General features: G+C 42.1%; 1 protein-coding gene across 3 annotated transcripts in view; it reads right to left on the reverse strand.

Moving 5' to 3' along the window:
* Positions 1-18,519: 18,519 nt before the first annotated feature.
* Positions 18,520-25,123, reverse strand: part of MCM9 (minichromosome maintenance 9 homologous recombination repair factor) — a 123,043-nt gene continuing 116,439 nt past the window's right edge. For 2 of the 3 annotated variants that reach the window (XM_034962767.3, XM_034962769.3), the window contains one exon: positions 18,520-23,027. In XM_034962767.3, coding sequence (XP_034818658.3) covers positions 21,557-23,027 — 1,471 coding nt within the window. In that variant the 3' untranslated portion in view covers positions 18,520-21,556. The remainder of the gene's footprint in view (positions 23,028-25,123) is intronic. The other variant, XM_034962772.3, reaches the window with a different exon arrangement.

The following is a 25,123-nucleotide window of genomic DNA, read 5'->3' on the forward strand; positions in this document are numbered from 1 at the left end:
TGTGAGCCATTGCACCCGGCCCATAATTTTCTTTTATACTCAAAACTTATAATGCCCCTTGTGTTAGGGCATGAAATGGATTGTGGGCCTTACGTGGCAGATTTCAGTCGAGACTCTACCCTGCCAGCCTTCTCAGCTAACCCCTACCTCTTCTCCCCAATCTGAACCAGAGGCAGCTTTCAATTGTGGGCCTAGTTCTTTCTGAGCAAACCTGGTCCAAGATCAGGTTCTCCAAATTCAGATGCCTGCCTTTATTTTTACAATGAAAACCTAATTCTGGACCAGCGTTATTCTGTACTGGTATATACTAGTAGCTGAGTATTTCTGGAGAAAATCTGATAATCATGTAGGCAGTTTCCGTAAAGATATCACAGCATCTAGCCTCTCCTAAGCCCTCTGCACCACTGAATCTTTCTTCGTATCCCTGGTCCACACCACCTCCCAGACTCATAGGCAGCTCTTCCCAATCTCGACCTCTGCACACAAGCTCTGTACTCAGAGCCTACTACTCATGACAACTCCCTTATCCTTCACCAGGAACATGGTGGTTCTAGCAGCACAAAACTGCTTAATCCCACACACGCTGTGATGGTTAATACTGAGCGTCAACCTGATTGGATTCAAGGATACAAAGTTTTTATCCTGGGCGTGTCTGTGAGGGTGTTGCCAAAGGAGATTAACATTTGAGTCAGTGGGCTAGGAAAGGCAGACCCATCCTTAATCTGGGTGAGCACAATCTAATCAGCGGCTAGCATGGCTAGAATAAAAAGCAGGCAGAAAAATGTGAAGAGAGAGACTGGCCTAGCCTCCCAGCGTACATCTTTCTCCCGTGCTGGATGCCCCCTGCCCTAGAACACTGGACTCCGTGTTCTTCAGTGTTGGGACTCAGACTGGCTCTCCTTGCTCCTCAGCCTGCAGATGGCCTATGTGGGACCTTGTGATCATGTGAGTTAATACTTAATAAACTCCCCTTTACATATATATATATATATATATATATATATATATATATATATATATATATTCCATTAGTTCTGTCCCTCTAAAGAACCCTGACCAATACACACACCATGCTGAATCTCTCCTTCAGGCCTTTGCTCTTGCACAGGGAAATACCTCCTCTTTCTCTGGGCTCCTCTGCTTTTGTCTAATATACTTTTACTCTTCTTTCAAGACTCAACTCAAGCATCACGTCCCTCTCTCCAAAGCCTTGCTCATTCAGTGTCTGCTATAGTTTGAATGTTTATGTCTCTCCAAAATTCATGTTGAAACCTAGTACCCAATGTGATAGTATTCAGAGGTGAGACCTTTTGGGAAGTGAGTAAGTTACGAAAGCCCTGCCCTCACAAATGGGATTAATGTCCTTATAAAGGAGGCTTCAGAGAGCTGCCTGGCACTTTCTCCCCTTCCACTCTCTGCCACATGAGGACACAGCATTTGTCCCTTTCTCCATATGAAGAGGCAGGAAGAAGGTGCCATTTTGGAAGCAGCAAGCAAGCCCTCTCTAGACACTGAATCTGCTGGAGCCTTGATCTTGGACTTCCCAGGCTCCAGAACTATGAGAAATACATTTCAATTATTTATAAATTACCCAGTCTGTGAATGCTTTGGTATAGCAGCAAGAACAAACTAGAAAACATCTCTGCCTTAGCTAAACTGGTATGTATTCCTCCTTGGTGACCCCATCATACCCTGCACACATCTCTAGCACTTTTTCTAATGGAATTGCTATATCATTGATTCATCTCTCCTAACACACTGAGTTCCCTGGGGGCAGAAGCCTTGTGTGTTCATTTCTGAACCTCACTGTCCGGCGTAGTACATGCTAACATAGTAGATGCTTCAAGGGGCTTGTCTTTTCCCCAATTATATAGACTACTGAAGTCATTTGTGTGCCCAGCTCCTGAAGGACAAGGCACCAAAGTCATAATAATTTTTGATTTCATCTCCAACAGGATTCTTGGTGTCAAGGAACAAAACCCATCTGTGTTGATTTGAGTATAAAAGGATTTTGCTAAAAGCAATTTGGTAGCTCACTGAATCGGTAAGAAGATCAGAAAATTGGACTTGACCAGGAGTGACAGCTCACACCTGTAATCCCAGCAGTTTGGGAGGTTGAGGTGGGCGGATCACCTGAGGTCAGGAGTTCACGACCAGCCTGGCCAACATGGCAAAACCTCGTCTCTACTAAAAATACGAAAATTAGCCGGGCACGGTGGCACGCACCTGTAGTCCCAGCTACTCAGGAGGCTGAGGTGGGAGAATTGCTTGAACCTGGGAAGCGAAGGTTGTAGGGCTAAAATCGCACCACTGCACTCCAGCCTGGATGACAGAGCAAGACTCTTATCTCAAAAAAAGAAAGAAAGGAAGAAAATTGCACTTGAAAATAGGTATAAAAAAGGTAAACAAAAGGCAGCCTGGGCCACAGTCAAAATCATACTATCAAACCACGCCACTTGATGTCCAGCATGCACTGCCATCCACGGCATCACCAGCTGTTCCTGGAAACTAGAGTTCATTGGGACACCTACCATAATCCTCCCACTGGGCAGACTATCCACCCTTCCTGGACTCCCTGCTCCCAAGTCCAAATGGGGTGTGGAACCTTAGTTGAAGTGCTGATACTCTCAGTTCAAGGGGAAGCTGGGAAGGTGGGTAGCTGGTGTTTTCAACCTGGCCAGAGAAGGTATAGGACTTCCTCAGTGAAGATGGATCAGATAATGGTGGACAGAAAAATTAAAAATATCAATTATAGATCCCTTAGGTCTAGCATAGGCTGGCAAATAGTAAGTGCTAAGTAAAGGCAGATAAAAAAAAAGTATGAATAAATATCCTCTGAATGTGTTTCCAGGAGCCCACTTTGCCAAGGGGAATCTTAATCTGGCCCTACAATAACATATTTTAGATGAGGAGACAAAGAGAAAAGAGGATTGGAGAAAAACCCAACATGTATTAAGTGTCTGTGACATGCCAGGTGCTGTGCAGGCACATTAAATATTTTCCTGCAGGCAGGCCATACAATCCTCACTGGGGGATTGGTGGAGCCAAGATGGTCGAATAGGAACAGCTCCAGTCTAGAGCTCCCAGCGTGAGCGAGGCAGAAGACGGGTGATTTCTGCATTTCCAACTGAGGTACTGGGCTCACCTCACTGGGGAGTGTCGGAAAGTGGGTGCAGGACAGTGGGTGCAGCGCACCCAGCGTGAGCCGAGGCAGGGTGAGGCACGGCCTCACCCGGGAAGCGCAAGGGGTGAGGGAATTCCCTTTCCTAGTCAAAGAAAGGGGTGACAGACAGCACCTGGAAAATCCGGTCACTCTCACCCTAATACTGCGCTTTTCCAACAGTCTTAGCAAACGGCACACCAGAAGATTATATCCCGCGCATGGCTCAGAGAGTCCTACACCCACGGAGCCTTGCTCATTGCTAGCACAGCAGTCTGAGATCAAACTGCAAGGCGGCAGCGAGGCTGGGGGAAGGGCACCTGCCATTGCCAAGGCTTGAGTAGGTAAACAAAGCAGCCAGGAAGCTCGAACTGGGTGGAGCCCACTGCAGCTCGAGGAGGCCTGCGTGCCTCTGTAGACTCCACCTCTGGGGGCAGCAAATAGCCAAACAAAAGGCAGCAGAATCCTCTGCAGACTTAAATGAATAGAGACACAAAAAACCCTTCAAAAAATCAATGAATCCAGGAGCTGGTTTTTTGAAAAGATCAACAAAATTGATAGACTGCTAGCAAGACTAATAAAAAAGAAAAGAGAGAAGAATCAAATAGATGCAATAAAAAATGATAAAGGGGATATCACCACCAATCCCACAGAAATACAAACTACCATCAGAGAATACTACAAACACCTCTATGCAAATAAACTAGAAAATCTAGAAGAAATGGATAAATTCCTTGATACATACACCCTCCCAAGACTAAACCAGGAAGAAGTTGAATCTCTGAATAGACCAATAACAGGCTCTGAAATTGAGGCAATAATTAATAGCTTACCAACCAAAAAAAGTCCAGGACCAGATGGATTCACAGCCGAATTCTACCAGAGGTACAAAGAGGAGCTGGTACCATTCCTTCTGAAACTATTCCAATCAATAGAAAAAGAGGGAATCCTCCCTAACTCATTTTATGAGGCCAGCATCATCCTGATACCAAAGCCTGGCAGAGACACAAACAAAAAAGAGAATTTTAGACCAATACCCCTGATGAACATCGATGCAAAAATCCTCAATAAAATACTGGCAAAACGAATCCAGCAGCACATCAAAAAGCTTATCCACCATGATCAAGTGGGCTTCAACCCTGGGATGCAAGGCTGGTTCAACATATGCAAATCAATAAACGTAATCCAGCATATAAACAGAAACAACGACAAAAACCATGATTATCTCAATAGATGCAGAAAAGGCCTTTGACAAAAATCAACAACGCTTCATACTAAAAACTCTCAATAAATTAGGTATTGATGGGACGTGTCTTAAAATAATAAGAGCTATCTATGACAAACCCACAGCCAATATCATACTGAATGGGCAAAAATTGGAAGCATTCCCTTTGAAAACTGGCACAAGACAGGGATGCCCTCTCTCACCACTCCTATTCAACATAGTGTTGGAAGTTCTGGCCAGGGCAATTAGGCAGGAGAAGGAAATAAAGGGCATTCAATTAGGAAAAGAGGAAGTCAAATTGTCCCTGTTTGCAGATGACATGATTTTATATCTAGAAAACCCCATCATCTCAGCCCAAAATCTCCTCAAGCTGATAGGCAACTTCAGCAAAGTCTCAGGATACAAAATCAATGTGCAAAAATCACAAGCATTCTTATACACCAATAACAGACAAACAGACAGCCAAATCATGAGTGACCTCCCATTCACAACTGCTTCAAAGACAATAAAATACCTAGGAATCCAACTTACAAGGGACGTGAAGGACCTCTTCAAGGAGAACTACAAACCACTGCTCAGTGAAATAAAAGAGGATACAAACAAATGGAAGAACATTCCATGCTCACGGGTTGGAAGAATCAATATCATGAAAATGGCCATACTGCCCAAGGTAATTTATAGATTCAATGCCATCCCCATCAAGCTACCAAAGACTTGCTTCACAGAATTGGAAAAAACTACTTTAAAGTTCAAATGGAACCAAAAAAGAGCCTGCATTGCCAAGTCAATCCTAAGCCAAAAGAACAAAGCTGGAGGCATCACGCTACCTGACTATGCTACAAGGCTACAGTAACCAAAACAGCATGGCACTGGTACCAAAACAGAGATACACACCAATGGAACAGAACAGAGCCCTCAGAAATAATGCCGCGTATCTACAACCATCTGATCTTTGACAAACCTGAGAAAAACAAGCAATGGGGAAAGGATTCCCTATTTAATAAATGGTGCTGGGAAAATTGGCTAGCCATATGTAGAAAGCTGAAACTGGATCCCTTCCTTACACCTTACACAAAAATTAATTCAAGATGGATTAAAGACTTAAATGTTAGACCTAAAACCATAAAAACCCTAGAAGAAAACCTAGGCAATACCATTCAGGACATAGGCATGGGGAAGAACTTCATGTTTAACACACCAAAAGCAATGGCAACAAAAGTCAAAATTGACAAATGGGATCTAATTAAACTAAAGAGCTTCTGCACAGCAAAAGAAACTACCATTAGGGTGAACAGGCAACCTACAGAATGGGAGAAAATTTTTGCAATCTACTCATCTGACAAAGGGCTAATATCCAGAATCTACAAAGAACTCAAACAAATTTACAAGAGAAAAACAAACAACCCCATCAAAAAGTGGGCGAAGGATATGAACAGACACTTCTCAAAAGAAGACATTTATGCAGCCAAAAGACACATGAAAAAATGCTCATCATCACTGGCCATCAGAGAAATACAAATCAAAACCACAATGAGATACCATCTCACACCACTTAGAATGGTGATCATTAAAAAGTCAGGAAACAACAGGTGCTGGAGAGGTTGTGGAGAAATAGGAACACTTTTACACTGTTGGTGGGACTGTAAACTAGTTCAACCATTGTGGAAGTCAGTGTGGCGATTCCTCAGGGATCTAGAACTAGAAATACCATTTGACCCAGCAATCCCATTACTGGGTATATACCCAAAGCATTATAAAACATACTGCTATAAAGACACATGCACACATATGTTTATTGCAGCACTATTCACAATAGCAAAGACTTGGAACCAACCCAAATGTCCAACAGCGATAGAGTGGATTAAGAAAATGTGGCATATATACACCATGGAATACTATGCAGCCATAAAAAATGATGAGTTCATGTCCTTTGTAGGGACATGGATGAAGCTGGAAACCATCATTCTCAGCAAACTATCACAAGGACAAAAAACCAAACACCGCACGTTCTCACTCATAGGTGGGAATTGAACAATGAGAACACATGGACACAGGAAGGGGAACATCACACACTAGGGCCTGTTGTGGGGTGGGGGGAAGGGGGAGGGATAGCATTAGGAGATATACCTAATGTTAAATGACGAGTTAATGGGTGCAGCACACCAACATGGCACATGTATACATATGTAACTAACCTGCACGTTGTGCACATGTACCCTAAAACTTAAAGTATAATAATAATAATAATAATAATAAATCCTCACTGGGATGTCATGTTCACAAGGCAGGGACCAACCGTGCCTATCTTATCATTCATCATCTCCCCAGTGCCTAGCACAGTGCCGGGCATACAGTAGGGGCTGGATAAATGCTTGTTGTTGATGCTACAATCCGACAAAGGAGATATTGTGCTGCTTTGCTGGTGGTGTACAGCAGCTTAGGTTTTGGTGGTCACAAAACTAGTGAGTAGCAGCAGCCAGGCACCCAATCCAGTGCTCTCTCCATCCTCACACCTGTATGGATGCTAAACTGTGCATCGCTCTGTGCAGTCTATCACTTGTGTGGGATTCTGGGATTTTTTTTTTTAAAAAGCTTCTGATGAACAATATCCCTTTGAGGACCTGTGGATTTGGAATCTGAGTGCCTGCCCCCCACCTCCCAAAAGAATCACATTATTAAATGTATATTCTTTCAGATTACAGGTTTCTATAAAATGGACCTTGACCTCATGGCTCAGGGGGTTTCAAAGCCCTGTCGCAGCCTTGCTCTCTAGGTATGCATTTTCAAAGTCTTCAGAAGATAGAGCGGTTTTTCCAAAATGATCAAAGGACACGCCTCCTGAGGCGCCCTCCCCTTCTCCTGGCCCACTCCTCAGCTGGCCTCTGCGTCTGCCAGAAGTGCTCAAATGAGGCTGATTTCTGAAGAAATGTTTTCATCATAAGAATTGCAAGCAGGCAAGCCTCCGGCTTTTGCTTGTCAATGCACGCGTTTCCAGCCTTTTTAGTTCCTTTATCAGATACTTCCTGCCCCCTAGTGGTGGGAAGCAGCAGAAAGGACAGGCTGACCTAGATTCTGTTTCCAGGGCTGACTATTCAGCCGTTAGAGCAATCATTGTTCGAAGCAAGCAAGAGCAGGAAATAAACAAAAACCCTTTCACGGTGGTGCTCCAGGGTCTAGTTGTTAATTTTTGAGCGAGGAAAAGTTGTTCATGAAAAAATATATAGTATTTGAGCACATTTGATGGAAAATAAAAGGGAATCTTTTGCAGGGCCACACCTCGCCATCCTCCAGGGTTGTCATTCTCAATGTGCTCTATGTGGACGGCTCTGCCCTGCATCGCCAGGTGCTGCCACCCTGCAATGTCACTGTATTTCTTAGATGCTGAACCAAGCCCAAGGCAAGGACTCCCCTGCTCTGGAATGTGTGAGCAGCTGCTGAGGTCTGCATGTAGAGGAATAATTACCACTTTCTGTGGAACAAATAATAGCAATCTTAGGACCAAATAATAGCAAACTTAGGACCAAATAATAGCAATCTAGGAAATTTAGAAATAGTAAAGATTTTTGGTTTATATGTAATGGATATTGCTGCTGTTCCAACCTTACAAAGTAAAGCTGTCTGCTTCCCAAATTCCAAAAATTAAAATACTCCTCCACCTCATCCTACCAACCAGTGCCCTTTGGCTCACTCTCATCTCGACACAGGTGCCGTAGCTTAGTACACATCAGGAAAGGGCTGCCCTACACTTTTCTTTCTGGAAGCAAACAGTGAGTGAATGGGAGATGCACCAAGAAACCTTATGACTTCGGCTACCTGGTCATGCCCTGCCTTTGCTCTGACGGTCACATTTCTTTTGGGAGCTGTCCTAAGATGGTTGATGGAACACGGGCTTTGGAACCAAACAGTTCCAGCTCCACTGCAATCCATGTATTAGCTGTGTGACCTAGAAAATTCACTGAGCCCCTCTGATCCTGTTTTCATCCGTAAAGCAGGGCTAATGATACTTTCCTCACAGAATTGCTATGAGAACTAAATAAATATCTCTCTGTATATCTTGTATCTATTATACATACACAGTCATGTGTCACTTAGCGTTGGGGATGCATTTTGAAAAATGCATCATTAGGCAATTTCATCTTTGTGCAAACATCATAGAGTGCACTTACACAAACCTAGATGTATAGCCTACTACACACCTAGGCTTTATGGCGTAGTCTATTGCTCCTAGGCTACATACCTGTACAGCATGTTACTGCACTGAATACTGTAGGCAATTGTAACACAAATAAGTATTTGTGTCTCTAAATATACCTAAACACAGAAAAGGTACAGTAAAAATACCATATAAAAGACAAAAATGGCACACTTGTATAGGGCACTTACCATGAAAGGAGCCTGTAGGATTAAAAGTTGCTCTCAGTGAGTGAGTAGGTGACGGCTGAGTGAATGTCGACTTAGGACATTGCCATACACTACCGTGACTTTATAAACACTGTGTACTTAGGCCACACTACATTTGTTTTAAAAATATTTTTCTGGGCCAGATGTAGTGGATCATGCCTGTAATCCCAATACTTTGGAGGATCATTTTAAGCCAGGAATTTGTCCAGCCTGGGCAACATAGTTAGATCCCATTCCTACAAATAAATTAAAAATTAGGTGTGGTGCCATGTGCCTTTAGTCTTAGCTACTTGGGAGGGAGGAGGATTGCTTTAGCCCAGGAGTTCGAGGCTACAGTGAGCTATGGTCACACCACTGCACTCCAGCCTGGCAACAGAGCAAGATCCTGTCTCAAAAAAATTATATATATATATATATATTCATTCAACAATAAATTTTAGCTTATTGTAAATTTTTTCCTTTCTAAACTTTAAAATGTTTTGACTCTTTTATAATAACATTAGCTTAAAACACACATTGTAGAGCTGTATAAAAATACTTTTCCTTATATCTTTATTCCGAAAGCTTTTTACTTTTTAACTTTTTAAGCTGTTTTGTTAAAAACAAAGAGACAAACACACATTAGCCCAGGCCTATACAGGGTCAGGATCATCAAGACATCACTAAGTGACAGGAAATTTTCAGCTCTGTTACAATCTTATGGGAGCACCATGGTAAATGTGCTCCACTGTTGAGAGAAACACTGTTGTACGGCACATAACTATTGTGTGTGTGTGTACACAAAGTGTCTAATATGATGCCTAGCACACAGCAGGTGCTCAGTCCCAGTCACTTCCTCCACCCTCCCACATCTTCACCATCGTGGACTCCCCCAGGTCTCTCCAAGCCTGGGAGGACTGCGGTCCTTACACTCCATGAGGCCCAGCAACACCCTAGCAGTCTTCGTATTCTGCTCTTGCTCCAGAGAGGGGCAAGACTACTCAGCTCACCGGATTCTGAGATTTCTCAGGTCCAGCTAATTTTTGTATTTTTAGTAGAGACAGGGTTTTGCCATGTTGACCAGGCTGGTCTTGAACTCCTGACCTCAGGTGATCCGCCCGCCTCCACCTCCCAAAGTGCTGGGATTACAGGGGTGAGCCACCACGCCCAGTCCCAAGTTCCTTTCATTGGCTTAAAAAACAAGTTAGAATTGGCTCTGGGTGCAAGGAAGGTAGGATGTGGTGACAATAGGCCCCCCCAGTAGGGAGAGAACTTACTGGATTCAGTGCCTGGCAGCTCCGGCCACATCCTCTTCCAGCATCATGTGCCAAAATGCTGCCAACTACCCCAGAAGGTGCTCTATCTACTAACCTCTGCCTTCGAGCTTCCCTCGGGGTTCCCCTCCATCCCACTGAAACAGGGAGCATGGTGGGGGGGTGGGCGGCAGCGGAGGGGACACCTGCTGACCATTACTCTTCCCACTCTGTACCATGGCTTTCTGTTCCACTTTTGGTCCTGGAATTCTAAACCAATCTATACTTGGGGGCAGGGTGATTTTTGAGCATTTTTAAAAACTCTTACTTCATAATCATACAAGCTGACAAGAGCTATAGTTAATACAATGAAGCACACTACATATATCCATTAAATCTGACAATGAAATCAATTAAGAAGATATCTTTAGGCCAGGTATGGTGGCTTATGCCTGTCATCCTAGCACTTTGGAAGGCCAAGGTGAGAGGATTGCTTGAGGCTAGCAGTTCAAGACTAGCCTGGACAACATAGTGAGAACCTGTCTCTACAATAAACATTTTTTAAATGAGCCAGACATGGTAGCGTGCATCTCTTGCTTCAGTCTCCCAAGTCCTACCTATTTGGGAGGCTGAGGTGGGAGGATCACTTGAGCCCAGGACTTCAAAACTGTAGTAAGCTATGATTGTGACACTGCACTCCAGCCTGGGAGACAGGACAAGACCCTGTCTCTAAAATAAAAAAAGAAAAAATATTTTTAAACATTCACACCTCACAATTGCCCTTTATAGTGAACTGCATCCTATTTTGGCCAGATATTTTCCCTAAGTCACACATGGCTCCCCCTCAAGTCTGACTCTAATGTGAAAACAGCCTCTTGTGTTCTGTCAACATTAGTGGGAAAAGCTGGGAGAAAGAAAGAGATGAGAAATGAGAAATGTAGCTGAATGGTAATTCTTCCCTCAAATATTTTAAATGTCTCATTCAACAAATATTTATCGGACACTTACTATGCCCAGACACACCACTAATCATTGGGGGTACATCAGTGAGCAAAGCAGGCAAAAGCCCCGCCCTCATGCAGCCTGAGAAGACATGCCATGCTAGGCCACATCAGAGCCCAAAGGCAAAAGGAGAAATCAGGAACACTGATCTTGTCTATTATTTAAAAATCCGATAATCTGTCATGAATTTTTGTTTTGATTTTTTTAAATATTGTGCCAAAATATTTATCTGGATTACTGAATGTTTTGTGTCCCCTTAAATTCTGTGCCTGAGGCAAGTGCCCCACTCCTCTTACCCCAGTCTTGGCCTGAGACAGACGGGGGTAGATGCTGAGGTGCACTGCCCAAATTTCCAGTTGAAGATTGATGAGCCCACTTTTTCCAGCTGCTGAGAGTGTTGGCAGCTGACAGCTCACAGCTGAAGCCCCCTCCAGAGACTGCCTTCAGCTGCAGACAGTCCCAGCCCAAAGCCATGCCCCCTTCCCCAGGGCAGCCCACAGCTAATGATTGGTCAATATGGAGACAAAAGGTCCCAGAATAAAACAGAGGCCAGGTAACAATGCTTAAGTGTCAGGTGCAAGGTAGAAGCAAATGTTTCAGTAAGCCGCAAGGTCACAGTGGCAGGTAGGGCAATGGACTCACAGAGATCTATAGAAATGGCTAGAATCCCTAGAGGCAAGACAGAAGGGAAGTCAACAAGGGTATTGCAGAATCTGTGCCAGTGGTCTCGAAGTGCAGTTCCCTACCAGCAGCATCAGCACTACCTGAGAAATTGATAGAAATATCAGTTCTCAGGCCCCAGTCCAGAGCTACTGGATTAGAAACTCCAGGGGTAGGGCCAGCAATCTGTGTTTTTTTAACAAGACCCCTAATCAATACAGCCAGAAGAAAGGAGGTGGCTGAAGGCAGCTGTGCCACTAAAAAGTCACAATTCTTCCAGCCTGGTCAACATGGTGAAACACCGTCCCTACCAAAAAATAATAATAATAATAAATTAGCTGGGTACGGTGGTGCGGGCCTGTAGTCTCAGCTACTCCGGAAGCTGAGGCATGAGAATCGCTTGAACCCGGGAGGTGGAGATTGCAGTGAGCCAAGATCATGCCACTGCACTCCAGCCTGGGTGACAGAGTGAGACTCTGTCTCAAAAAAAAAAAAAAAAAGTCACAATTTTTTAACCAGCTTCTGTACCTGAACCAGTTTTTGGACTCAGAGCCCACTGACTGGAGGAAAGGCCATGGTTATGTCCCTGGTCCTTGAAAGTATAACTGAAATGGACAATAGGTGGAGTGGGCAGAACACTCACATGCTCACATTGGCTCTTTGGCCTGTGGCAAAAGCTATCACGGTGGGAAAGGATTCTCAAGCTGCCTCCACACATCCCTCTGGGCAAGACTGCAAATTAAAAACGTCCTGGGGCAAATGGCAGAAGTTAGTGCCACCCTTAAAAACCTAAAGGAAGCAGAGTGGTAGTCCCCAGCAAATGTAAGTCATTAGTCTGGCCCCTACACAAATTAGATAGATTCTGGAAGACGTTAGTAGAGTACCCCAAGTTCCACCAACTAGCAGTGCCAATTGCAGGTACTGTGCCAGATGTGGCATGAGCCACAGCCTCCACCACGGCAGCTGATCTGGAAGGAGCAATTGATGTCATCTCTTTCCTCTACTATCCATTCTCAATTTCCCTCACCCTTGGTTAGTACCTAGAACAATAAAATAATAACTTTTATATGAGATGGTAAAGATGCTATGATAAATTGGATAAGAGGAGGAATGTTTTGCAATTTTCAATAGGTTAGGCATCACTGAGAGATGACATTTTCATAAAGTCTTTTTTTTTTAAAGAGTCTTGCTCTGTTGCCCAGGCTAGAGCTCGATCTCAGCTCACTGCAACCTCCGCCTCCCAGGTTCAAGCGATTCTCTTGCCTCAGCCTCCTGAGTAGTAGGGATTACAAGTGTGCACCACCATGCCTGGCTAATTTTTGTATTTTTGGTAGAGATGGGGTTTCACCATGTTGGTCAGGCTGGTCTTGAACTCCTGACCTCAAGTGATCCACCGGTCTCAGCCTCCCAAAGTACTGGGATTACAGGCATTAGACACCATGCCCCGCCATTTTCACAAAGTCTTGATGAATATGAGTGTGATTCCCTGATAATTCAGGGGAACAGAGTCTACACAGATGGAACAGCAAGTAAAATGGCCCTGAGGCTGGATCATGTCTGGAATATTACAGCACCAGCAAGGAGGCTGGTGTGCAATGTCAGAGGTAGTAGGTGGCCAGACAAGTAGGACCTTAGAGATCATTATAAAGACTTTGGCTTTTACCCAGAGTGAGATGGGCTGATAGAAGGTTTGAGGTAAGTAACATGACCTGACTTTACCTATGAACAGGATCACTGACTACTGTGCTGGGAATGGCCTGTAGGGAGGTGGAGTGGCAGAGCAAGAGATAATGGTGGCTTGAACGAGTGTGATACAGTAACTGTGGAAGAAGTGATCGGCTCCTGGATATATTTTTAATAGAGATGCCATGGAATTTTCTAACAGACTGAATGTGAGGTGCAACAGAAAGTAAATTGTCAAAGATGACAAGTTTTTGGCCTAAGCAACTGGAAGGATCAAGTCTCCATTTAATTTACCACGATGGACCAGCCTGGGAAAGGAGCAAGTTCAGGGGAATGAGAGCAGGAGTATAATTTGGAATAGGTTGAGTTGAGATGGCCTTTAGATACTTAAGTAGAAATACTGAATAGGAGTTAGATATAGGAGTCTGGAGTTCGGGAAAGAAACCATCACGTAAGATGGGTGCTGAGGGCCTGAAGATTGAAAGAGAATACCAAGGGCGTGGGTGGGAATAGAAAAGGGCCCTGGGTCACTCAAACATTCAAGATCCGAGAGACGTGGAGAAAACTGGGTAAGGAGTGGAAAAGCTGGGGAGACTAGAAGAGATTAGCAAGGAAAATCACAGGCATATAATGTCCTGTAAACCAAGTGACATACGATTTCGGGGAGGGGGAAGTAATCAACTGTGCAGAATTAAGTAAGATAAGGACTGCAAATCGAGCATTGAAGGTCAGTGATGACCCTAATAGGAGTTTCCATGCAGTGGTAATGGCAAAAACCCACTGGAGTGGGTTCAGGAGAGAAGAATTAGAGACAAGGGGAATAGCCAACTCCTCTAAAGTTTTGCTAAAAGACGGAAGTAGGGTCGAGAGAGGTGTGTTTAAGATGGGACAGATATCAAGATGTTTGTATGCTGGTGGAAGGGGTACACTGATAAAGCAGGAGTGCAGAGAGAATTGCTGGAGCTATGTCCCAGAGGAATGAGGGGCAAAGGGGATGGGATCTAGTAGGAAGGTGGAAGGCTTTCTTTGGCTAGAGCATGGATAACCCATGTCTTGTAATGGGGAGAAGGCAGGACACATGGTGCAGACTGCAGCAGAGGTGGATGTGTGGCAGTGGGAAGTGGATGAAGAGCAGGGCAAAGTGAAGTTCCTTGTAGGTAATACTTTCCTCTCACTTTATGAATTAACGTAGGTATCACATCACTGGCTAGTAATGTAACTTTGATCAAGCTATTTAGTGTCTCTAAGATGCAATTACCTAATCTGTAAAATGAGGATAATATTACCTATGCCATAGATTGTTGTGAGGATTAAATGAGTTAATACTTGAAAAATGCTAGGCGAATAACTAGCACATAGCAAACAACCAAAATAGATAACTTTTACCCTTTATGAATAGATATTATTTTCAATGGAGCAATAAGAAGTGAGGGAAGGAATTAAGAAACATATGTTCCAGAACTTCATCTTCTTTCAAGTAAAAAGACATTTTTAGAAAAATCATGTAAACATTGGAGCTTTTCTCTCATTTGTAAAATAGGGTATCACCTGATCTATAAACAGTACTGGTTGTGTGAATATTAATGTTGTCATATATTAAATATGTCTTGAAAACCTTAAGTACTAATCTTATGATGATTGATATTACTGTTATGTTGTAACTAAAATTTCACTGGGGGCAAATAAGTACTTAAAATTAAAATTTCATTGCTTTTGTAACCTTTATGAAGAAGTAATGATTAGTAGGAAGAAAAACAACTGGACAGTGTCTGGCAGGGACCTTTTCATTCAGGATGGATCACGTTGTACAATTTTCTTTCCACTGTTACTAGTTCTTAGGGGCAAAGTCTACAAACAAGGGAGTCTCTCCAGGGATGTACTGTGCCCCAGGCTACAGCATCATTCCCCCATTCACAGAGTCCCCTCAAAGGCAGCAAGATCCCTCAAAATAGCTTTAATTCTCCTGCTGAAAAAGCAACTTAATTTCCCAGAGTGATAAAATAAGATCATTAGAGGTCAAAATTGCATTACTCCTCAGTTTAAAATTATTCTTGACTATCATTCCTCTACAATTTTAAACAGGATTAAAACAGGCCTAAGACACTTTCGCATTTTCCTCTCCTCATATTGGATCTAGTTCCTGTTTTATTGGCAATTGTAAAGTTGAAAATCTGGAAAATAATATATGTATCTCTTAACCACAGAGATTATTCCTAAACATATTTCAGAGTAATACTCTTTACATACTCCCATCTACTTTGACTTTCATTTAAGTATTTTTAACAGCTATGCTGTAGTTATGGTGAGCAATATATACACAGGAAAACGGAAGTTTGATAACTAGTGACACAATAAGTAGCTCCCTCTGTGGCCTGTGGCCTAAGCTGCACTTCTCGTATAGCCAAAAGTGGTTTGCAATCCCTGTAAGGTACCTAGTTGCTATCAGGTCAGGAATTTACCTAGCTCCTTGGGAAAGATGACCCAAGTGCCTTAAAGCTCTCTTAATTCAGTAATTATAATAGAATCAATAGAAGTGGTATAATTATAGAACCTTAAACCAAAAGCTCCAGGGAGATAGAGATGCGGTAGACTGGCCAATCACTGCCTCCCACCCCACACTCTCTGAGACTGTCTCCACCCAGAGCTCAAGCAGCTGTGTCTATACCAGGTGGCCACTCTCCTCATCCTCCACTCCCTTTCAAGCCAAGATGAACCCACCAAGAATCTGAACTAAAAAGCTTGAATCAGAAAGATGTAGGTAGGGCATCATCTGGCAAGGTCAGAGAAAGTCACAGCTGGAGCCAGGCCCCAAAGTTGTTCAAAAGCCAGAGGGTAGCTGGAGCAGATAAGCCTTGAGTGAGCACAGAACGTGGGGCTGCTGGGAGGAACAGGAAACTGGAGCACACTCATTGAGAGAGGCAACAACACGGGACCTTGAGGATCCAGGAGAGGCTGAGGGAACAGTTTCAGTCCTGACTTTCCAGTTCTGGGCCCATGTGGCCTGGTGAGACTTTGTTGCCCGTCCTTAATGAGACTCCCTGCTGTATCCCTACAGCAAACTTGCCTTTATTTCAGCTAGCTTCTGAGGGTTTCCTTTTCTGTAACTCAGCAATATGTAATAGATAGGCCTGATCCTCAGCCTTTATGGACAAGACCGCTGAAGACGGCGAAGCCACACTGTTGGCTAGTTCTAGAACCCAATTTGCCTGGTTCTTAGTTTTGTTCTATTACCCAGTCTATGTTTTTTTTTTTTTTTTAAATTTGAGACGGAGTCTCACTCTGTCATCCAGGCTGGAGAGCGGTGACACAATCTCAGCTCAGTGCAACCTCCACCTACCGGGTTCAAGCGATTTTCCTGCCTCAGCCTCCCAAGTAGCTGGGTCTACAGAAGCGTGCCACCTCACCCCACTAATTATTGTATTTTTAGTAGAGGCGGGGTTTCACTATATTGGCCAGGCTGGTGTTGAACTCCTGACCTCAAGTAATCTGCCCACCTCGCAGTCTATGTATTACTGAGCACTGAAAAAGTTAGATCTCAAAATAGTAAGCAATATTCCAGCATTGGTTTTGCTTATCATGAAAACTGTAAGTTAAACCAAGTTTGTGCCCACATAAAAACACACCTGATACAAATGCTTGCTTTCTGTCGATTCACCTCTACCAAGGAATTGCAATTCCAACTAAACATAAAGAAGAGTGGCCTAAAAATAATTTGCATTCACAAGATATAGAAATTACTCATTTCTCGGTAAGTCCTGGCCCAGTATGTATATCCCATTTCCTCCCTTAAACTGTATCTTGCACCGGACTATTCACAGACACAATTTTTTTAAATTTAGTTTAATATCTGTCAAGTTCACTTTTATTACAAATATTACCCTTAGATGCATTTTCAAGACTTTAAGGAAGAGATGTGGCCGTGGAACAGATACAAGAACTACTGAGTGTGTCATAAGGGGCGGTTGCCACCACTTCCTGTGCATGTCCTCTGAGTGACAGTGAAGAGGATGTGTGTGGGTAATGGCTCCCCGTATACCTGGGGGGCTATGTCACATGCAAGACAGAACACTGACAGGAACACCCCAATTGGAGTGGGTACTAATGTGAACCAGGGCGCTTTTATCTTTCTTGAATGTTAATAAGGAAAGCAAGCTCAGAGGATGGTTTTGAACACTGAGGAAGAAGCACTGGCTTAGCTTCCTACATTGTGATGTTAATAGGTTTGGAAACTGGTTGTTGGATAAGTTGCATCTGAAAGGTTCACCAGGTCCCAGGAAGTCTCTAGTGACCTAGAATTCAAGGTTGGATAGTTTCTGAACTCCTAAATATTGTGAACTGGCTAAAGGCAAGCTCTCTGAGTTAACCTAGGATTTTCTCTAGCATTCCACTGGTTAAGCAGAAGGTTTAGCACATGGAGAAGGAACAGAAATCAAGTATGCCTACAGAATGTGTAAGTTTGTTAGAATTAAAATTTGTCAACCAAGAATAAATGTTTAATGTTTTGGTATACCTTCAAAAAAGTTTAAAATTTGCATTAAGCCACAGAGTTAAAGATATCAGAATAATATGTTTGTTTTGCTCATATTTCTATAAGACACCAAAAATTACAATAAAATTCCTATTATACATTTTAGAATACTACATATGCACTGAAGATTAATCTTTTACAGTATCAGAAAATTCCATTATCTCATATAGTTACAATAGAATTTAAATTCTGGTTTAGCCCTCTCACAAATAAAATTAAGTATAGTTTTTATTGTGTTTAGATAATTTTACATTATTAAAATGTTTTCAAGAAGTACACTGGGACTGAAATCAAAATATTTTGGCAACTTGATTCAGAATTAAAGGTTTTTTGTTTGTTTGCTTGTGAGACAGGGTCTTACTCTGTCACCCAGGCTGGAGTGCAGTGGCATGATCTTGGCTCATTGCAACCTCCGCCTCCCAGGTTCAAGTGATTCTCCTGCCTCAGCCTCCCGAGTAGTTGGGATTACGGGCGCCTACCACCACACCCAGCTAATTTTTGTATTTTTAGTAGAGACGGGGTTTCACCATGTTGGCCAGACTGGTCTCGAACTCCTTACCTCAAGTGATCCACCCACCTCAGCTTCCCAAACTGCAGGGATTACAGGTGTGAGCCACCCGGCCAAAGGTTATTTTTTACACCTCTTTATTGAACAGAAATGTGACCTGTGAGACTGTTCATATTCCCCCAAGACAATCCATGTGCTTCCTTGATACACACATTAAAGACCATACAAGAGAAAGTTTTAGTCATCATGAAATCACGTCTATAACAAAAGTAGGACACAGCAGGATAAAACATGACCTCAGGACATCAAAACACTTTCCAGCTCTGAACCTACTAAATTTGACCCAACAGCACTGGAAGAACTTTTGCCCATTAGTGACTCTCCTGAACAGGTGACCCCGAGGCCTAGAGTTTGGTCTCTAACACTACTGACCTTCAAAGGAAACAGAGTACCTTGGGGATAGCTGATTCCATGACATGGAGCATGAAGAAATCAAAATGGGTATGGAACATCCTGTTGTTTTCGGATAGCATGGATGCTTTTATAGAAGCATCAGAATGCTGAAAGGACATTCAGGTCAACATAAAGGGACTCTGACCAAGCTGTGAGACTGAGCATTAAATATAAGCACAATGAGGCAGTTATAACACATAACAGTCTGTGATAGAAGTTTAACATTTTAGTAAGAAGGATGTTTATACAGGTTGAATATCCCTAATCGAAAAATCCCAAATCCAAAACTTTGTGAGTACTGACATGACGCTCAAAGGAAATGCTCACTGGGGCATTCTGGATTTTGGATTTTCAGATTTGGGATGCTCAACCAGTAAGTATAGGTGTAGTGCAAATATTCCAAAATCCAAAATCCAAAACATTTCCAGGCCTAAGCATTTCAGATAAGGGATATTCAATATGTATTGGGTATTTTATTTCTTCTAATAATTATGTCTGTTTAAAATATTTAGGTATGTAGTTATTTCTATCTGGGTAAGTACCAAAGAATAAACATATGGAAGTGGTAATTTGGCCAAATCTTGACAGAAGGTACTAAAATGGAAAATGGATTGATTAGCACAAAATAATAGGATGCATGGTGGGCACAAATTATAACCAGGTAGAAGGTGGCACTGGCAGTCATACACAATGACCAAGGAAGAAAGACAATTCAACATGTAATTTAAAATATGAATTACTCAGTGTCCTAAAGAGACAAGGTAACTATGAAAATTAAATCTCTCATTACTAAAAATGAAACCTCTAAAACCAAAAGTCCCAATAAAGAATACAAATATTTTAAATAACATAACAGATCAAAATACCCTAATGACATGCCAATAGGTTAGGTACTGTCAGCCATGCAAAACCTAATACATAATTACTGCAAAAGATACCAAGTTTCAAAGACAAAAATTCATAAGAAATGGACTTTAAAATTTACCATTAAAAAAAGTCAGCTCCACACTGTGGCTTAGGTTTGAGTCATCCTCATCTAAATAATCAGACCACGCCCAGATCAAGATTCAGCTGGTCAAAAACCCACTTCCATTCCTTTTCCTTTAGTTCTGGTAAGAACACTGAAACCCAGGAAAGCAATAAAACTGAAAGATTAGGAATATATTAAGAATCATAGTATACTGGTAAATTATTAAACAGGTACAGAAATAATAAATTTTATAATCATTGTTTATACGTGTCTTTTATCAGCTGTTTAAGGTGTTTCAAACTTCAGAGAATGGTACTCATTATGGCCAATCATTTCAAGACTCAGCCACACTAAATTTGTACTCACAGTTTAAATTTTTTCAGAAAATTTTATTAGTGAATTTTAGAACGTTTAAATGCTTAAGAAAAATTGGATTTTCTAAATTTGTTTTCAATGCGTGAATTGAATGAAGTGAAAATTAAACAAAATACATATAGTTTTGAGTATTCTATGTCCAAAAGTCCCTCTGACAATTAAACAATCAGTTTACAAATTCACACTTCAGAAGAGAAAGTCCATAATTATTGAATCCTAATAACCCTTATTAGAATCCAAAGGAATAAGTGATTTTAAAAGCACATAGAAAGACAAAGCTTGAGGTTATCTATTCTTACCAAAAACAGTACATAATTTCCTTGGTTTTAAAGACAAGTGAATCACAACTTAGTAGGAATCACATTTCCATATTAACCAGCTGGGTAGATGAGACATGATGTTTGATTGAGACTACCACATACTCTCTCTTCTTCATTTATTTTATTTTTAGAGACAGGATCTCGCTCTGTCACCCAGGCTGGAATACAGTGGTGTGACCACAGCTCACTGTAACCCCGAACTCCTGGGCTTAAGCAATCATCCTGCCTCAGCCTCCCCGAGTAGCTAGGACTACAGGAGTGAGTCACTGTGACTGGCTCATACTCTCTCTTCTTCTAATCACAGTATTTTACTTGGTTGAAGGTAGGTCCCCAAGAGAAAAAAGAATCTGAAGTACAAAATGTTGGCTCAAGAAAGAAAGGACAACTCAGAAGGTCAGTACTTCAGAAAGGTACTGTTTGACCAGCGGCCAGATCTCTAAGATCATGGAATTGTAAGGATACCTCTCAAAGAAAGAAAAGCATTAGTCACATTTAACCTGATCCACACAAATCAATACAAAAATAATACTAGAAAAATAGTCTGATTTTGGCAAATCATCCAAGTGATTATATTCACTGTACTTAGCCCATTCCAGGTGAAAATACAAAAAAAAAAAAAAAAAGTAGAAAAGAGTTCATCTGCCTTGTTAGATTTATGACTGCTACCTTCTTGGCATTTGTTCCTGAGTGAATGAAAGAAGAAATTAATCTAGGGAAGAACCTCTCCCCCTTAAAAACAAAACAAAACAAAAAACAGAAACAGCTTCAGGAACAGGAATACAAGTACTCCATTTGTAAAATTAAGCACAACATAATTAATTCAGCTCAGCTGCTGGTATCACACTGACCTCAACTGATTATACAACTTTTTAAGTCATGAAGATTAACCTGAAATTAGAAAGCCTTAAGGGGGAGCCAGTATTCAGAGTGATCCTCAATATGGCCAATTGTTCTATACATTTATAAATACCATATTGATATCCTGAAGGTCCTCTGTGGAGTTGGAGAAGGTGAGATTTGACCAGAAAGCTTTTCCCAATTATGACTTTTTTCTCATCTCTTCATCCCAGTCACAATCAAATGCTTCATCACCTAGTTCTGGTAAAGTGAAGAGGGATTCTTTGGAAACAATCAGTTTCTCGGTGGACCCACGGAGCTGAAAAGATTTCCTTTTACTGACACGCATTGGAGCTGTGGTTGTAGGAGGGGAGCTTGGGCCTCTCTCACCTCGGTTCTTCCTTTCAGGAGGAGGGGATTTTGATTTGGATTCCGATGGGGGAGTAAAGCAGAAGTTTGCCAATCTGGCTAATGTGCAGGCATGAACCTTGCCGCTTTTATTACTGCCTGAAACCTCTTCCTTTTTGTCTCCCTCACAAGTAAGATGAGCACACCCAGTCTCGTTCCCAAGCTCTAATTCAGGCTGAATAATCCTCTTCTCAGGGGCACACATCACCTTCTCTCTTGGTCCGTGTTTCTCTGGTGGCTGCTGCGACATCTCCTTTGTCTCACCCTGTGGCTGACTGGAGATCTGGTTTCCTGGGGCAGATGTCAACTTTTCTGGATGCCTCACCGGCAAGGCTGCGTCTCTTCTTATTCTACGCTGGGAAATTTTAGGACTATGATCTGCTATTTTAGTTGCGCCAGGTGACACATGGCTGTGATCTTCAAAGGAGTGGATCAGTTTTGACTTCTGCTTGAAAGTAAATTTTGCCAGTTTGGCCACAGGGGAACCTGGAGGCTTAACATTTTCAATTGCAGGCTCTTCCACTTGCGCAAGGGATTTCGGTCTCTTTCTTTTGGGTGAGTCCAGCATTCTGTCTGGGCTATGTACAGGAGGGGACTGAGGATGGGAAGGGACTGTGCACTGTGCAGGCACCCTGGTGCTATTTCTGCACAACTTCTGGGCCCTCTCCTTGCACAGCTTCTGCAGGTTCCTGGGGACATGATGAGTCAGTACTGAGTCTGGTTTATCAGCAGAGACTGCTGCTTCAGAATCCAGTGCTAGCCTTTTTTTCTTGTTACTCTCCACATTGTCTGGCCTCCATGGAACACCTGTCTCTCCTGGTGATGGAAGCAACCCAATGTCCACTTTGCTCCTTTGGCCTGGCTCACTCTTCTCCTTACCCTGAGATGTGCTGTTAGAGATCTTCGAAGCCATATTTTCTCCAGATGTTTTGGGATGAGGAGACACAACAACAGTGTTTTTAGGTTCACTCTGATGAGTTGCCATGAAATCAAACCAATCTAAACTGTCATCTCTGTTATTTTTGTGCTGAGCTGAATGTTTCCTACTTGTTGATCTATTAGGCTCCAGATGCGGTGGGGGATCTAGAACTGGGCTTCCCTCGGGGCTGCCTCCAGGAGAGGAGATATGTGTGCTATAGTTGATTTCCTGCTGTGATGAAGTTCTGAAGTTTGATTCTTCCCCTGGACCATTTCTCAAGGATCCTGGGGTAGTCTCTACCTCCAATACCCGTGGTTGGGATTGGTACACACTCTGATTCTGTAACCTGTAGCAGAGACAAATAAATAAAACATGTCTTGAAGGGAAGAGAATTTGTGCTAACCTATTCATTTCTTTAGTCTCTAAGATACCATCTTAAAGATTTAAGTCCCACATAATTCCAAGTTAATATCAAATACAACCTCCTAGAGCAGCAGAATGAAATAATCCTTTTTTAAATCAATATACAATTTACATACTCAGATAAACACTAATTTAACCTAAAATTGTAGTAAAATAAAGAAAATGAAATCGGAGATTTGTCTACATTTTTAGATCTCTCCAAAAGTCCAATTCATTCATTTAAGATTCTTTGAAGATCAGTGTAAAATCCTCAGCTTTATCTCTCATGTTAAATGTTCAAATACAAGACAGACCTGTTGCTACCCACACAGTAGCTGATTGCCGACCAAGTAGGTTGTTGGCTAACTTGCTTAGTAGTCAGTTTGCAGATCAAGGAACCAAAGTGAAAGACTGGGGATTATGATGTCTCACATCTCTTTACCCAGTTGAGGTACTGAGTGCATCTGAGCAGTCACCTTCCTCAGGAGTCAAGAGTCTGTGATACTTCTGTACTGGTGCTCACACTGCCGCCTCCTGTACTCCCATTCATGGCAGACCTCCCCAGGCAACTGTGACAATCTTTCCTGCAAAGCCCAGGCATGTTTAAACATATTTACTGGGCAGCTACTCTTTTATCAATTTGATACAGAATTAAAATCTATTTACTTTCTACAAATGAAAGATCTGTTCAGTGATAACCATTTTAAATGATTTTAAATCATTTTAAATATCTTGGGCATATTAGAAACTGAAATATTGCCAGAAGGACAACTTTCTTGTTTTTTTTTACTTTAAGTTCTGGGATACATTTGCAGAACATGCAGGTTTGTTACATAGGTATACATGTGCCATGGTGGTTTGCTGCACCTATCAACCCATCATTTAGGTTTTAAGCCCCACATGCATTAGGTATTTGTCCTAATGCACTCCCTCCCCTTGCACCCCATCCCCCAAAAGGCTCCAGTGTGTGACATTCTCCTCCCTGTGTCCATGTGTTCTCATTGTTCAACTCCCACTTATGAGTGAGAACATGTGGTGTTTGGTTTTCTGTTCCTGTGTTAGTTTGCTGAGAATGATGGTTTCCAGCTTCATCCATGTCCCTGCAAAGGATATGAACTCATCCTTTTTTATGTCTGCATAGTACTCCATGGTGTATATGTGCCACCTTTTCTTTATCCAGTGTATCATTGATGGGCACTTGGGTTGGTTCCAAGTCTTTGCTATTGTAAATAGAGCTGCAATAAACATATGTGTGCATGTGTCTTTACAGTAGAATGATTTATAATCCTTTGGGTGTATACCCAGTAATGGGATTGCTGGTTCAAATGGTATTTCTGGTTCTAGATCCTTGAGGAATCGCCACACTGTCTTCCACAATGGCTGAACTAATTTACACTCCCACCAACAATGTAGAAGCATTCCTATTTCTCCACAGCCTAGCCACCATCTGTTGTTTTCTGACTTTCTAATGATCACCATTCTAACTGGTGTAAGAGGGTATCTCATTGTGGTTTTGATTTGCATTTCTTTAATGACCAGTGATGATGAGCTTTTTTTCATGTTTGTTGGCTGCATGAATGTCTTCTTCTGGGAAGTGTCTGTTCATATCCTTCACCCAGTTTTGATGGCTTTTTTTCTTGTATATTTGTTTAAGTTCCTTGTAGATTCTGGATATTAGCCCTTTGTCAGATGGATAGATTGTAAAAATTTTCTCACATTCTATAAGTTGCCTGTTCACTCTGATGATAGTTTATTTGGCTGAGCCGAAGCTCTTTAGTTTAATTAGATCCCATTTGTCAATTTTAGCTTTTGTTGCAATTGCTTTTGGTATTTTAGTCATGAAGTCTTTGCCCATGCCTATGTCCTGAATGGTACTGCCTAGGTTTTCTTCTCGGGTTTTTATGGTTTTAGGTTTAAAATTCAAGTCTTTAATCCAACTTGAGTTAATTTTTGTATAAGGTGTAAGGAGCGGGTCCAGTTTCTGTTTTCTGCATATGGCTAACCAGTTTTCCCAGCATCATTTATTAAGTAGGGAATCCT

This window comes from Pan paniscus, chromosome 5, assembly GCF_029289425.2.
Source record: "Pan paniscus chromosome 5, NHGRI_mPanPan1-v2.0_pri, whole genome shotgun sequence".
Lineage (NCBI taxonomy): Eukaryota > Metazoa > Chordata > Mammalia > Primates > Hominidae > Pan > Pan paniscus.